Here is a 17,138-nt window from a genome sequence, read left to right as displayed (position 1 = left end):
TTAAAAAGTGTTTTGACTTCCAAATCCTCAGGTCCAACCGCGGCCGTAATGCATGATAAGTAGTTTTCAAGCCCTCCAACCAGAATACCAAACTTCATCTCCCCGGACGCTCCAGACACTCATTTACAAGCACTCAACAACATGAAAGGCAAAGATAGAAAACTAAGTACATCAAATATTCTGCTCATGTTACAGCCAACCATGTTTTCAACATCTTCCATGATATTGAGCGCTCTGTATTTGATAAGAAATTATTCAAGGGAATATCTCACACTGCTGTTGCATGTGTGTGCCGTTTTTACCTTTTACGTTTGATGTAATTAAAGAGGAATGGGCTACAGAGAACTAGGGGAGAGCTGTCTGCAGATCCTTAGCAATGAAATGTTTCTATAATGATGAGAATTTGAACAATGCCTTTTTGTTTATTTATGCTGGTACAGAAACAAAGAAAAAGTACCACTATATCAACCACAATTACCCACTGTTTTGAAAAGAAAATTGAAGTTCATATCACCCATACCTATACAGCATGCGATAAATGGATAAAAAAAAGTTGAATAGAATATTTTTGATGAATAATTCTGCAGAATTTTGACAAAAAATTAAAAGCAGAAACCTTCAGAAACGAAATCCTTGTTATTTTCTGCAAACTATTGGCTTGCTCAGACTTGTTTCTACTCTTCACCTTCGCATGACTGCAGCGTGCATGTAATCTCTAGTGGGCAATGAGAGCTCCTGTGCCTCTGCATTCGCAGTCTTGGCCAGACTCGGTATTGGGCCCCAGGGGTTGTGGAGATGAGGCATAAAACAACCATGCCCCTACCTAGGGGAGCTGGTGGCAAGGCGGCGGGGCTGTTGTCTGTCGGCGTGCTGTTTGACTTAAATGTGTTCATTTGCCTTAACTCCTGACTCCCTACGGGGAGGGGCAGCTTGGGGAAGAGGAGGGGCGCGCTAACGAACCTCTGACAGCTGGAGGCCCTAATTAAACGTCCCCGCTGAAAATAAACAGAGCCGGAGCCAAGCGGGCAGCAAAGAGCTGCTTGCGAACGAACGTTCGCTCGCGGTGCCCTCCTCTCTGTTGCTGTTGACACATTGCCAAGAGAGCATGACTTTATAGGGTGGGGGTCTCAAAGGCACCCTCACATATATACACATACGCAACACTAACGAGTATATAGTACAGCAGCAACACATTTCGAGCACCTGCGGTCACACTTGATGGTAGTTGATCTCCACAGCTGTGAACACAGTATATATTTTTTTACTCCTGGTTCTTACAGGAATCGCACCTTGCTTGTCCTATATGTTTCCCGCTGCGCAGCAGCAGAATAAAGCAGCCTGGCTCGATTGGGGGGGTTTCACACTCCGTCTAGCTGAATGACATGTCTGACATTCAGCCTGTTGTGCTGCAACGGCTAGCCCGAGCATTAGCAGTCAATGTGGCGGGGTCCATTTGAACGAGTGCATTAATGGGCCGCCCAACCTGCGACAAGGTTATGAGGCTGATTGAATAATTACTGTGGAGGCTCCTGTCCATTACGGCCCTGTGTCCGCTCAGATAGAAGCAGACTCAGTGAGAGATGCAGAGATAGTTTGAGACAGAAAGATGGGGAGGGCAGATTAGATAAGCACAGATAGGGTCAATTAAGAGATAAACACACAGGTATGGGCTAGAGGCTGGCTGCGTGTGTGTGTGTGTGTGAGCGTGAGGCTGTGAAAACGGTTTCCTGTCTGTGTCTCCTTTTGATCCCTCCGTCCAGCCCCACACAGCCTAATTTGGCATGAAGAGCATTTATCCAGGTGAGGCAGAAAAGGTGGCAAAGGTGAAGTTGTTAGACAGAGGTGCACTGCCCTCCGCTTGACCCTGTCGACTCTCCCAGATTCCCAAGGAAGAGATCTGTCAGCTTTCTACTTATGGGATTAAAATATATAGGTCCGCTGTAGGTGAATGAATATGATGGCAGTGGGAATACTTTAAAAGGGGCTTAACATCAGGCTGGAAAATTAACCACGTTTGTCAAACAGTTGTACCAACATGACATAGGCCATTGTGAAATTGTTTCTGTACAATAGCATTGGTTTATAGTACTTTTTATGCCTTAGAACAAACCAAAAATGTAGTATCAAACACCAAATAAATTGAGTAGTTAATTTCCAGTGTTTATTGTGCAGAACATTTCATTTTGTTTTCTAAAGCTTTGCAAGTATGCCAAGATGTTATTAATTGAGGTATCTGCCTCTATAGCCAAGTCCTTTTGCTAAAACAGCGTTGTTCTAATAGCAGTGATTGGTTTCACTGCGTTAGTTTCCAGACCATGCCTATCTCTGTTTTATCATTGTCACATTTTTGTCCAGACAGCAAAATTTTGTTTTTCTTGTAAGCGAGGGAATATTGAAGCACTGGCAGGACCCAGCAGCAGATGAGGGAGAGCGCTTCCTCACTGTGAACTCCACAGAGTTGTGGAAAACTTCATCTGGTCGGTCTGGCTCTCCTTTTTTCAACTCATTGAAAGGCATTTAAGTCGACTTTTTAAAACCTTAATATACCTCGGTTCTGAACCTGACACGATTACATTTTATATATTTTTTACAAGATACTAAATGTAATTTCAAAGGGAAACAGCACAAACACCAATCATTTATTATTCAACTTTAAAAATGTCTAAAGAATATTGCGACTATTTTGCAGAGCTTTTCATGATTTTCAAAACTTGGATTAATTGCTAAAGTTTAAATTACAACCTGGTACGAGCCGTTCTCTGGATGCTATTTTTGAAATTAACAGCTTCATATTATTTACAAAAAAAGCAAAAATGTAATATACTGATCAGCTTAATTTACTCGTCATTTCCATACCTTTTTTGTGATTCTACTCTTCACAGAGTAACGTAGCTATAATTAGCTGGTTAATTGGTTGAGCTATCTGCTGTGGTAGTCAGCCTGCAGTCACTCCACCAGTCAGTTGGAGTGATTGGTGGTGGAGCCAGAAACATTTGCAAACAACTAATTCTTTCTTTCTTGCGAGGAGCTAAAAGTGGGAGATTGTTGTTCCTGCCAGCTGAGTGCCAGTGCGCAGCAACAAGTTGTGGAGGGGCGTGCCACCCAAATGAATTTTCTCCGTTATCTCACATGTTGCCATTTCTTTTTTTCTTATATGTAGTCGTGTGCCACAGAGATCCAGGTTTATTATGCAACTTTTTCAGCCAGATTGTAAACGAACAGCAAGTCTCTTCATTGTAAAATAACCAAACTAAAGTCAGGAAAAACTGACTACCTCGCTCAGGTAGTCAACTTCTCTCTGTATTTTGTGGATTAAGCTCTGTTACTGTATGTCGTTCATATGCTGAAGTTTTTAAATATTTATGTGAATGCATACAACATCTGTGCCCACAAAGGCCAGCTTTTACATGGCTGACCTCGGATCATGTTAGAAATAGACATCCTACTTTTCTGCTCTTCGCTTTAGCTGCTTAAAGACAGAATAAAACAATGAAAGATGACCCGATCTCTGTCTTTCTTTGTGAAACTGATTATTGACTTGTCTGCCTTTGAAATCTGTCCAAGAAGATTTCTCGCTTGCATTTAATGTTGGCTGTTTAAGGTCAGATTTGTGAAATGATATCTGCCAAACCTGCCCAGCTTCTGCTGACCCCTCTTAGCCGAGGTCAGCATAGCCATACTCGAACTCGAGACATAATCCATTTTCCTTTGCCCTGGCAAAGCTCTACTGACGTGATTGTGCTGATCCATCCAGCCTGAAGGAAGAGGGAGATAGATATGGAGAGGCAGAGAGAGAGAAAGGGGGCATGTGAGGCCCAAGGGCATGACACCGAGGTGCTGGGGGCCACAGCAGCCCTTTAAATGTCAACACAGCACAGAGGGGAGGCAAACTGTTGAGGAGCAGAGCGGTGTTTGAAGACCACAGAGAAAACTGGCAGATTCTATGACAGGAGTTTTGAACGTTGGCACAATACAGCAAATAGAGGAAGTGGACAATGTGTTTTGTCCGTAGAGATATTTGGTTGAAACCACAGTCACTAGTTTGCAAACTTTTTTTCTGTGAATGGGGCATTTAGTGAGGTCATTCTATGCATATTTGTGAACGCTTTTGTCACTTTGGAAATGTATACGTATTCTATTTTACTTTAGAGTTGGTAAATCAACACAAAGTAGTGCGTAAATGTGAAGTGGGAGAAAAATTATGCTTTGTTGGCTGGGTTTTTTTTTTACAATTAAAACTCTGGAAAAGGGTTGAAGACAAAATCTATTGTTGAAAGAAAGACAATAAGTCCAATTTTCACTTTGTCATAAGCCAGGAAAAAGGCAAACACATGGAAGAAGGTGCTCTGGTCAGATAAGAGTGTTTTGGCCTACATGCAAAATGCTATGTGTAGTAGAAAACCAACACTACACTTTACCCTGAACGCACCTTAATGATGGGAAACATGGTGGTGGTAGCATCCTAGTGTAGAGATAAGTTTTTTTAACTATAGACAGGAACGTCGTTTATAGTTGATGCAATGTGCAACCATTACACTTCTTTCTCTCTCTTTTTGTCTCTCGTTCTCTCTTTCTTCTCCAAGATTAGCCCCATCTATCATTTCCATCATATGACCATGCCCTTTATCTGATGTTTATGAAATTCAAAACATTCTGCATGAAGATCCAAACACAGACCAAATAAAGTATGGATTAGTTTTCCAATTGCATTTGATGAAAATGTGGAAAATAAATGATTATTTTATTATTCCACTTCCAGAACAACAGCTAGAACTGATGAGAGTAAAACCCATCTCTAATCACAGATCAATTTATTGATGCATCACAACTATAATACGTTTTGTCGACCAGCTGCCCATAACCTTCAGATGTTTATTAGTTGATAAGTCACAAGCATGCATACATTAAGAATGTATCGCTTCACGTAGATGTAGCCACGGTGCTTTTTGAGAAAAACCGAAAATATGTGTATTTCAATAGAATATTTACAAAAGTAAAGACGAAGTTCTCTTTTTTGTTATGTCATTTGTTGCACAGGCCGTCTGACATTGTTTCAACCTTTATGTTTGTTTAAATGTATAGATGTTCAGTCAAGTTCTTGAACATCTTAAAGAAAACTTATTATGTTTCTGTGAACAAATTAAGATAGGTCTATTCACTGTACAAGACATGTTCTTTACCATTGTTTGCTAACATTTCTCAGATCCTGTTTGGTGCTATGACTCTTTCTAGAAGCAGTAAAGACCCAAATGAAAGTACAAGAATATACAAAAATAAAAATTTTGCATAATAGGTACCCTTTAAAATAATCACTGCAAATATGATGAATCTTGGGAGATCTTGCAATAACTTCTAGGAAAAATAACCAAAAGAAAAGAAAAAGGGAAAAACATCAGGCCTAGAAAAGACAGTCTCCAGCAGACGAACTGTATTTTAAAGAGATTTCCCTAAGGAATAGCAGGGAAAAAATATAGTGAAGACCTGAGACAGGACCTAAGACATGCACCTGGCCCTTCACTTCATCCATCTACTGTATGCCAAGTTTCCAGCAAAGAGTCCTTCGGGAATCACCTTGTAGGTGCAAAAATCCAACCTCAACGTCTGTCAAACTGTTATTTTGGGTATTTTCTATAGACTCAGCAATAAAAATTAGGACAAAATGTATGTTTTTGTTATTAGTAACATACCAAAAGATCCAAGTAAGTGTCAGTTCTTCCCTGAATTGATAATAATTTGGAGTACTATACAAAAATATCAGACACATTTTTAGACAAAAACACAAAAGCTTACAGTACGTAATAAATTTCAGATCCTCAAACTCGAATGTGTGCTCTCTGCTCATAAACTTTAAGTAGATCATGAGGATTTTATGGCAAATATTGATGACTGAACCAAGGCCACCTGGTTAATTTACTTCTTACACTTTACCCGTTTCTCTTGAATTTCCAGGTCTGAGTCTGTCGCAATCCGAACCGACCGCAGCCTTCGTTAAGGAGCAGCGCCAGGCGCTGGATTGGAGCAAGCATGGCGAGCATGCCGTTTGTCAGCGAGGGGAAATGTGTGAGTGTGGAGTGGGATTTCCTTCAAGGACTTCTCGCCAAACCTCCTACACTACCCTGGTAAGACCCTCCAACCCACACTCACACACACATAGTATATCTATCTATATATTTCTATCTTCACTCTCTGATAAAGCATAAGATCTTACCAAGTGTTTTAGTTTCTAGTGCAGTTATCGTTGTAGATTTGAAATAAGACATAACTAATTTAGAAGTACCTTTTCAGAAGGTTTATGGGTGCTTGTTTTAAGTCAATATTTTTTTAATATAGATGAAAAAGTACTAGTTCAGCTGGCAAATTATTTTACTTATTATTTGTTCCACTGGCTCATAACTAGTACTTTTTCATCTTCATTAAGGAATTATTGACTAAAAACAAGCGCCTATATTTTGCTGAAAAGATACTTGTAAGTTAGTTTTGTCTTATTTTAAGTGTTTTAAGCTATTTGTCCACCAGAAACTGGACCAAAAGTACTCAGTAAGATTTTGTGTTTTTTGCAGTGAAGGACTTTGCATTGACTTCCACTAATTTTTAATTAATTTCTGTAGCCCAACCCTGGCCCAAGCCCCAAACCTAACGATTACAAGTACATGCCTAACTCTAAAGATCACCTAAACTTAATTAGTCATAGACCTAACCCCGAACCCAAAAGCAGCACCTCACAATGTAAGTATTTGTTGGACAAATGGGCAAGATGAGAAATGCTAACACACACCCACACAGACCAATATAAGCCTGGGAGCATGCCCATGAATTAATCTCCACAAGGTGAAATCCATGGGTTGACACCCTTGCACATACTGACAGCCTGATAAAGAGTTCCCCTTCAGTGAAACACAATACAGAAGACGTAAGTCTGTTCTGCTCAGCGCTACATTTCACCTGCGCCGGTGCTCACCTGCCAGTCCTGTCAGACACGGGACCCCCTGCACCTTCCCCTTAAAGGAGATTAAGTAAATTTGGCAGGAATTATTAATGGGCAGTCATTTACAGGCGGATATAAAAACTAAGCAGAATCAATGTGTGCGTATTGATTGTTCTCGGTGGCTGGGGTCGAGGCAGTATAATAATGAGATGTTACACGGGCTGGCAGCATGAGTCCACACACACTGCAGGGAGACGCACCGATTTCACTTGTTATGGGGGCGAAAAATACAGCAGCTGTGCCACCTGATTAAGATATAACCATATCTGCACACACAAATTTAACACACGCACGCTGGAAATCTCGGCGCGAAAACCCCATAGACTCAAAAGAGAATATCACACCCGTGTACACACAAACACTTTATTCCAGCGCTGCACTGACACAAATTGTGAAGTGGCTGTGACAACATAATTCCACCACTCAGGCCCCATTGAGGAGAGTCAATACCCAATCACAGAGACAGGGTACCTGAGGCCCAGCTCCCTCCGCCCAACCCCCCGCTCTCTGTCACTCTGCCCCTCCCTCCACTATTGATCCCTCAATCACAGCTACAGCTCACTAGCCCGGGACCAGATGAGGGAGAGGCAGAGGATTTAGACGGAGGGAGAGAGGGAAGGGAAAGGAGCGATAGGCAGGGGAGAAATTGTGTGCACAGGTTCACATATGGATTTTAGAGCAAATAGTATTATTAGGACTCTGGTTGAGTGGATAAAAGAAGAGGAGAGTTTGTAATTATCAGGCTCGTCTTCAGGTGATTGTTTCTCTGCAGCAGCTGGATCCAATAAAACTCTTTGTCTTAATTATATTTTGTTTTGTACAAATGTGGACATTTGTCACACTGATTCATTCATTCATCAAACTTGTGCCAGTACTAAACCGAAACCTTGGAAAACTTTTTAAGATTTTTCACATTTTTTTTACAACTAATGTTGGTTGATAAGAGTTGACATCAAAATCTGATGTGTTTTGTTAGCTAAAACTCTCATTGCAGGCAACTACAGTATTTCAGGTTTAAAATGAATACTGTACAACCAGGCTGGAAGTGTTGTTGAATGATCCATAACACACATTATGTGCCATGAAAAAACTGCTCTAAATAAACGCTGACACAGACTGGAAGACATCAGAAAAAAAAAATCCTGCAAAAAAAAAACTTTTTCAGTTTTTGCTATGTTTTGTTACTGAAAACCTACGAAGTTTAAAATAAATTCTGTACAAGGTAACCCGCAGCTTCAATAGAAATAGAAATCAAAGACTGACTAAAAAATAGCCGCACAGAGATTAGAATAAAAGCCATTTCACAAAGATGAACAAATCGCTTTCCACCAAATGACTCACTTTTTTAGACTTCAGTAGATTGTATTGAACACTTCATAGACGGGAGAGAGAAGGGTAAGACATGCAGCCAATGGGCCGAGACCAGGAATCGAACAGGACACCCCCGTCCAGGACTACAGCCCCTCAACATGGTGCACACATGCTGTCAGCTGAGCCGCCCAGCACCAAAAGTTAGTCAATCTTTGACAAAGACAGCAAAGTAAAAGTTCATCCATCTTTTGTCAGTTTCAGTTAAATTGTAGCTTTCACAAATCCAGTTTTGATATCACAATATCTAATCCATAATGACTCCGAACTAAAATTTCATTTCATACAGTACCTCTTTGTTTTCTGATCATTGTGACTTGATTGTCAATTTATAGCACATCTGACTCAAATGAAAAACATTTTCTGCGTTGTTTTAGAATTGTAGTCCTACTGTAGTTTTGCGATAGCAGTGGAAGGTGTGAACAAAGCTGTTCAGTGGATATTGAATTTACATTAGCAGTAAGCTTCTTGGCCTCAAGCACATTACATACGTCACAGGCAAACATTAGTGACTGGGTAAAATTTAAAACCTCAACACAGTCCACGCCACGAGGAAGCAATCATTTCTCAACAGCCGAGAGCCTAGACCCTCTGGACGAAGCAAAGTGTAGTACAGGAGGGTTAGTCATTACCAGGCTACTGTTAAGTCCATCATCCAAAAATAAAAACAACTCCCATAATCTTTATATGAATCTGCAAACAGGTGGAAGACGTTTTTAACTTCTCCAAATTACGTGTAAAGCACTATATGTGATGAAAACAATAACATACAGTAGTCTGAACAACCCACCCTGTTGGTGAAAGATTATCCTGGAGGGATGCTTTTCTTCATCAGGGACACAGGGGCCAGCCAGAGCTAATGGGAAGCTAAATGCAAGACAATTCTTGAAGAAAGCCTTTGAAAGTGGTCAAACAGATCGAGGTTGAAGTTCATTTTTCTGCTGGAGAACAACCCTAGACGCACGACAGATGAAAGTAAATGTGTGTGTTAGAATGGCTGCCCAAAGTCCTGACCTAAAACCAAGTGGGATTCTGCAGGAAGACTTGTTCACAGATACTCTGCATACAATTTACTGAGCTTAGGCTATTTTACAAAGAAGAATTGGTAATAATTTCAGTCTCGCTACAGTATGTGCACAGCTGGTGTAGACATATCGCTAAACACTTGCAGCTGTATTTGCAGAAAAAAGGAGCTCTGTAAATTATTGACTTTGAGAGCCTGACAAAATGCATACCACACTTATCAGCTTTTGTGTACAATGAAACCAAACTGTTATCATAAAAAATAATGGACTACAAGTTGAAAAGCCTTATGCTACCAGATCTAAAACTCAAACCATGTGGTTGGAAAACCATATAAATGGCCAAAAAGAGATATTCACGCTAGTTGCTCAGATTTTGAACATCAGTTTATACATTTTTATGTTTTTTTTTCCTCTTGATGCATGTATTTGTCCATTAAGTTTTCTTTAGTCTCTTACTCAATCTACTTGTAATACACTTGTGTTTATTTCTCAGTCTCCAGAACCTGCGTAAAGAGAAATCTCGCAATGCAGCTCGTTCTCGACGGGGGAAGGAGAACTTTGAGTTCTTTGAGCTGGCTAAGATGCTGCCTTTGCCAGGGGCCATCACGAGTCAGCTCGACAAAGCGTCAGTCATTCGGCTGACTATCAGCTATCTACACATGCGCACCTTTGCAAGTCAAGGAGACCCACCATGGAGCCCTCTGCTGGAGGGAGACAACAACTGCAACAAAGGTAAGTTAGAAACCAAGAAACCTAGATTAATCCCAGACTCAGTCATGTTACAGTTGCAAGTTTTGAAACTGAAAGGGTTTATTAGTTCATCAAGCGCCACTATCCAGCAAATTTTGGATGTCTCCAACACAACTGAATCAAATGAATGGTTAATGACCAGGACTTTGCAAAGGTTGCTGACATGCTGCAGTTCAGCCATTTGATTCATGGTTAGAGCAGAAAAAGTTACAGGACACTATGTGTTTCCAGCATTGTTTATTTTATGTGCATTTCAGGAACAGTTGATGGTACTGGCAAAATTTTAAATATCTTCCTCAATTTTGTTAAAATAGTTTTATGGCTGCTTGAGGTGGTTTTTGGCTTTTTTATAGAAAGGTCATGTCCAAAAGGGAAAATGGAAACACATATGCTGATTAAGTTCTGATGTAGCAAACTAAACCGTCCACTGATGGGTTTGTGTGAGAAATGTCATAGTGTTTTCTAAATGAACACTCCCCATTTTTCTGAGATGTGTGATTCATGCTAGTTTACAACTTCTGCATCTTGTTCATTACACCTAACCGTATCTTCAACCTCTGACAAATTTATGGCCTGCTCAACCTGGCTGATTCGCTCCAAACCAAGATGACTTATTCTTATTTTCCTTTTTCTTTTTGTTGTTCTTTTTTGTGACATTTGGAAAGTTTGCATGACAATCTGACGGAAACAAAACTGCCGGCACGCAAAGGCTGCAGTTGCAGACCCCTGACCCAGAAAACTCAAGAACAAAACATGCAGTCATATTCCTTTGTTTCAGATTTAATGTATTCTTTGTGTAGGAATAAAGATGAGTCAAAGTTGATGTGTTGGACTTCGCAGCCAAGGCAATAAAAAGGTCAAAGTGGCTTTTGCTTGTGTGTAAGCCAGAGAAGCAGTCCAAAATATGCAGCTCCAACAAGCAACCGTGTTGCTGCAACTCTTGCTGTTAGGAAGGAAACTCCTCTGTTCACAGAAGAGGTCAAAGATTCCTGGTACTGATCACTTAAACATGTTTTGACTGGACCCCCTCAGAAGATGCTTGGGATCGAATCTAGACTTTTACCGTTTCTATTTTACCATACTGAATTAGTGAAAATCTGTTTGTTAATTTGTTTGTGACTGTTGTGAACTCGCTGTAATCAAATCTGATTGCTTATTTTTTGCCAAGTTCCTTGCAAGAACTTTCTCATCAGAATTAAATTAGTAAGAAGCAGAGCAATAATGAAAACAGCAGTCTGGCCTTGCAGATGGGTAACCTGTGGAGACTTTGGACCTTGGATGAATTCTCTTTAGTTCCAACCAAAGAAGTTAAATTCATTTGCAAGCATTTTTTAATGAGATGAATAAATTAATTTATCGGTGAGCAGTTGTTAATTTTGCTTCCATAATTGTGAAATTTTGCACAATCTCTTTCCTAAAATAATAAAACAGAGATAATTGTGCTGACAAAGAATGCAAACCCTTTTGAGTATGTTTTCTTTGGCTTGAATCTCTCTCTCTCTTGGTCAGCTGGTCATTTATCCAGTTTAGTCATTTTAATTACCTTGGATGTATAAAAGCGCACAAACATGCTCCTTCACATGGCTTTAAGAGCACCACATGTGCAAATGAAAATGCATACTTTTCAAAGCAGTGCACGAGTATCAATCTAATTTATGGGTTGTGTGTTTGAAAGAGGGAAGCAGATGACACACAGAAAGGGAGGATACGATTGGTGCAAATTGTAATTACAGAAATTAACTACATAACGAGGACAGTGTAATTATACAGCCCATTTAATTGCTACCATTACTGAGGGGAAACAATGTAGCTACAATACAATTAGACATGTGTGTTTGTGTGTGTTTGAGTGTGCGTCCTCGCCTGATCAAAATTAATTGGACTATTTGAACAAACGCTATCCATGTTAGTTTAAGACTTTTTTGTAGAGGCATGTAGGATGTCGTACAACAATATGTACTGCAATTTTTTGAGTAAAGTAGGTAGAACAATAACAACCAGCACAGTAGTGCTTCACATCCTGGAGCAGCTTGTAGAAAACACAGATTTTTAACAGAATTCAATTAATTCTTATATTAATCTATGTACAAAACAAGTATGTACAAAATACAAAGCTGATGAATTCACTATATCTGCACTGACGTTTTGAAAAAGAAAACATTTTTCTGCTCAAATGTAAAAGAGTAAATGTTCTTAATTTGTGCTTCTCCTTTGCTCGTCGGACGTTTGACCAGACATGCCTGAGGCAGTTTTCAACATAGTGCAGTTTTCTAGAAAGCACCCCAGATTAGAATTAAGACTAATCAGGTTCTTGGACCGCAGTCCACTTCATCTACACCCAGTTAATGGGCAATAGAGCAGAAAGTGGCTGCTGCTACAAACCTCATCTGTTGTGACCATTTTATCTTTAATTTCTTAAGTTAGTTTTTTATTTATCCTATATTTGTATGGCCCTTTGTGTAAAGTTACTTTTTTTTTAAAATATGCTTTGCAAACTTTCTGGACTTGTCCTTGCTGAAGGACAAACCAACCCACTGTTGCATTGATATTCTACTTTAAAATAAATATATACAGTATATATGAACATAAACTAATGAGTCTCAATCTTTCAAAAATCAGGGATAAATCCTGTCATTGTGCCATTGAACAATCTCTATCACAAGTATTTATGTGACAGAGCCCTAACAAGCCCTGATATTTAGTAACATTTTATTTTGATGTTAATAATCATTACTATGCCATAACGGGTATTCTTGTTAGCTTTTGCCGGCATTGTAAGTATGTTTAGTGAGTTTGTGAGTGTTGTGCCCCAGGTGTCATTTACCTCTTTGACATCTCAAGATTTAAATAATAAAATACTGTGGGACTGTGGCTGTGGGAAGAATCGTTGTCTTACAATCACAAAGTTGATGGTCTGATTCCAGCTTCCTCCTCTGCCATGTGTCTCTGTACCCCTGGGCAAGGCAATTAGAACCAAGTTGCCCACTGCTCTGCATATCTCTGTGCTGCTATTGTGCATAAAATGGCAATGCAGTGAGAGTCAGTTAGAAATAAGTGTGCGAATGTGTCAGTATTTACTTTGAAGATGATGAACTCTGAATCGAGTCAGAACTGCTTGGGGAAAAAAAATATTTTTCTTGATTTTTTTGTGTGTATATTTTCAACATAATCACATGGTAACATCAATAAGTGGCATTAATAACCTGTCCCTGCAAAAAAAAGTTTTAAATAAAATGCAACACATACAGATCCATTTAATACATTCGAATACGAGCAAAAATACAATTTATTTTAGGAACTTTATCACTAAGTTGGATGTTTTCAAATCAAGGACAGTACGTCAGACAACGTCACTTGCTAAAGACAAAGCAGCCGTCGTTTTGTATGTAAGCGTTCTAGACACAGGCAAGGTATTTTTTAAAAGCCTTTATTCTGTTACCAAGAGGGAAGTTTACTACTTGTTTATAATATTTTACAGTATGTTTTTCACCTAATGGACATAAAGTGAGACCATATCTATATCTGTTTGCTTTATTTCCATATGCAGCACACTTTAGCTGTAGCCTCAGGACTCTGCACTATGTCTTTGTTCATAAACTGCTGTTCAAAAAAGGAGAAATGAGACAGAAACTCCTTAAATAAAGTTGAATTTTTTTTTTAGAGTAAATAGCTGGTATTGCATCTACCACATGAAAGTTACTGGTTATAAGAGAACTTCTGCAACAAGATTCCCACTCGGAGTTTCTCTAACATCCACTGTCTACGCGGCCAGGATCTGATATCTGAAATATGTGTTTTTTATGTTTAAGTAGTATTTCAGGCAGGCTGCCGTGCCATGAGGTCAGCACTAAAAATGGAAAGCTAATTTGGACATCAGTTCCAACAAGTCTACCCAGGATGCATTGGCAGGGTTTTAAGTGTGATGCATCACTTTAATTCCGTTAGTGGAATGTGGTCGGAGATGTGGCTGAAAGGGAAGCGAGGCCGGAGAGGAGGAGAAGGGACAAATGTGGAGGGAATAAAGACAGAAAGAGGCTGGAGGAAAGAGGGGCGGAGGGCAGTGGTGGGGATTGTGAGAATGGAGGTGGTGCGGGAGGGGGGTCGCATTCCTCCACATTCCCTTTCGGATGGATTCTGGATGGACGAGGGCCAGCGGAGAGGGAAGTAAGGTGGAAGGCTGGAGGAGAGAAGAGGGATGGAGTGGGCAGGAGAGGAGGGGCCAGAGTGGCTTTTGTCTGCTTCCCACGTTTCAAAGCCAGTCTTGAAAAATGAATAGACAGAGGAAAATCAATTGCATGACCTTCACAGAGAGGAAAGACAGAAGGAGAGATTGAGAGAGCGACGGAGGAAGAAAGATGGAGGAGAAGCAGAGTATGGAAGGAGTAAACAAAAAGGAAAGGCTAAAGGCAGGAAAAGTAAAATGACCCTTGATGTACATTCCTGTTGTGTGTGTGTAGTTGTGACTGTGTGCATGTCTATGTGTGTACATTCAAGGACTTGTTGAAATCATTTATATTTCAATAACACTTTATTGAATAAATTTTGCTTTGGGGGACACTTTTCCTCTATTTCCTGCTTTTTATAAATGTCCCATTCTAACGTAAGCCAGATTTATTTCAACCAAAACCTTTTCTAATATTTCTGGGGTTATTGAGAGCACAGAAAAGCATCAGCATCAATAACCCATTAGTGGTTCCTACAGAGCTCTAAGATTAAAATTAAAGTTTCATTTTCATCCATTTCCCCTTTGACTTTATGTTCAGAAAATGTTTTCTAAAAGAGAAACAATCTGGGAAGAAAAATGGTTTATAAGATATTTGTAAATAATTTCTTCAAATTCAGTAAGTTACATGGAGTAAGATTACTGTATTTAAACAATTTGATGATATTGTAATGACTTTCTATGGTTATAAGTTAATTTGGTACATTTCGTGGTGTATCTGAAGGAAAGCATCTTCAACATACTGCTTCCCACTGTGATGTCACGGAGAAATCGTAAAAAATCATCCAAGATGTCTGAAAGACGATTAACGATCTCCAGATGTTTTAATCCTGGGACACAATGTCCAGGTACCTGAAGGTGCAAAGTTCATCAGTTCAAACAATAAACAGCTTGACGATGTCACACCATTATCATCTTCAGGAAGAAAATGGGGATCGAGTCCAAGGGATTAATGTGTTTTGGTTCAAAATATGTTCTTCAGCCCTATAACAAAAACAAACCAGTGCAGAGATTTGCTTGAAGCTGGTAAGAGAGTTTCATTATCCACAGTGAAACTGATGTGAGCTGAATTAGAAAGGGAGATTTCATTACTCCAAAGCAACATAAAAAGCCAGATTGGAGTTTGTAAATGTGCTCAAAGAGCGTAATTTCTGGAGAAGTGTCCTGTGATCTGACGAAATCAAAATTTCTTTGTTTGGCCTTGATGGCCGCTGTTAAATTTGGAGGACTGACTAAGTAATAACTAACAATTAATAATAATTCATTATTGTTGACAAATAACAATAATTCACAATTTATTGTGAGAGATTTATAGAACGGTTCCCAAAACATTTGAACCACATCAAATGGCTTAAAGGCATTTCTGCCTAATCCTGATGTGAACAATGACGTAGGAGAAAGTGAAGGCAAAATCTCAAGAAAAAAAAAACTAAACTTCCTTAAAATGGTTTGGAAACCTTTTACCAGTTCTAGTTGAAAAGTGAATATGTCTATGTGACTATACAAATTACATATTTCCATTTATTAATCAGATCTGTTGGTTCTCAAAAGTGCCTTGAAATTCATTTGTTGTTGACTTTCCCAATATAAGTGTACTGAAGTGAAACTGAATCTACTGCTATAGAATGGGAACAGAAGTTTTGCATTTTCTTATACAGTAAATGAAACGGATTAAGTTTTCCAGCAATTTTAATAGTTTAAAACAGCCTATTAGATAAATGTTGATTTGAATATGACTTGAATATATATAACTGCATAATTTAAAGCAGTTTAGTGTGCATTTGGTGTGTGCTTGTGTGCTTGTGTGCATGATGAAATAATTTGCCGTTGGATTGAAATCTTCAATTAAAAGTAAAAATTCTTTAGAGAAATCAAACTTCAGCTTCAGGCTACATGTTTCCATCTGTGTGACATGGCTCATTAAGAACCTTCCCATGAAAATTAAAAGAAAATAATTATACTTTTAGGACCATTTGTCCCTTTTACTTTACCCACATAACATTTTTAAGAGAATGGATTCATAATAAGTTGCATAATAAGCCCAAATCAGGCTGAAATAAAGAACCACCCACAGAATAAAAAAAGATAGAGATGAATAAAAGTAAAACTGGATAACTTGTTTTGACACCAGATGTACAAGGTGACAGTGTTGCAACTCATTCAGTTTACTTTTTTCTTCTTTTAAACAATTTAGACATTTAAGCATTCAAACATGGTTATAAAAGATGACATGTGAGGTTTAGAAGCTGAATCACATAAAAAAAAACAAGAATTGTGGTGGTTAATTTGTTTGCTCGCTAAATGATTTATACCGAAACTCACAAACAAAAACTCTTTTCTATTGAGTCATAAAAGTGTTACTAACATATAAAAACAGAAATGATGAACTAGAAACAGATGTGATGCAGTGCAAATCACCCAAATGTGGTGATTGAAAAAGATATACTTATGTTAGTCTGCAACTAATAGTCGATTATTTTAGTAATTGATTATTCTGACGATTAATCGATTTGTAGGATTAAAAAAATTGGCCACTTAAGCCATTTTTTTTACTAGAAAGGCACTCACAGATGCAAATGAGCAAATAATTTAATTAAAATAAAAAATTAGTAATATAGCATTCTTGAAGTGTCTTTTAGTGTTTCCTTTAGCAAAGGATGCATCTGGAGGTAACAAAAAACTGCTTACTAATACGTTGATTATTTTTTGGATTAATTAATGAATAGCAAAAGGTACTTAATAGGACATGTTTTAATTAATAGAATTTAAATCAAGTGAGGATTAAAAA

General features: G+C 38.8%; 1 protein-coding gene across 3 annotated transcripts in view; it reads left to right on the top strand.

Moving 5' to 3' along the window:
• Positions 1-17,138, top strand: part of npas1 (neuronal PAS domain protein 1) — a 56,443-nt gene that overhangs the window by 5,605 nt on the left and 33,700 nt on the right. For all 3 annotated transcript variants that reach the window (XM_023352016.1, XM_014470659.2, XM_023352015.1), the window contains exons 2-3: positions 5,950-6,119; positions 9,872-10,110. In XM_023352016.1, the coding sequence (XP_023207784.1) occupies positions 6,025-6,119; positions 9,872-10,110 (334 nt within the window). In that variant the 5' untranslated portion in view covers positions 5,950-6,024. The remainder of the gene's footprint in view (positions 1-5,949; positions 6,120-9,871; positions 10,111-17,138) is intronic.

The sequence above is a fragment of the Xiphophorus maculatus genome, chromosome 18 (genome assembly GCF_002775205.1).
Source record: "Xiphophorus maculatus strain JP 163 A chromosome 18, X_maculatus-5.0-male, whole genome shotgun sequence".
Classification (NCBI taxonomy): Eukaryota; Metazoa; Chordata; class Actinopteri; order Cyprinodontiformes; family Poeciliidae; genus Xiphophorus; species Xiphophorus maculatus.
Note: the sequence above shows the minus strand (reverse complement) of the source record. Positions and strands in the feature narration are given on the sequence as shown.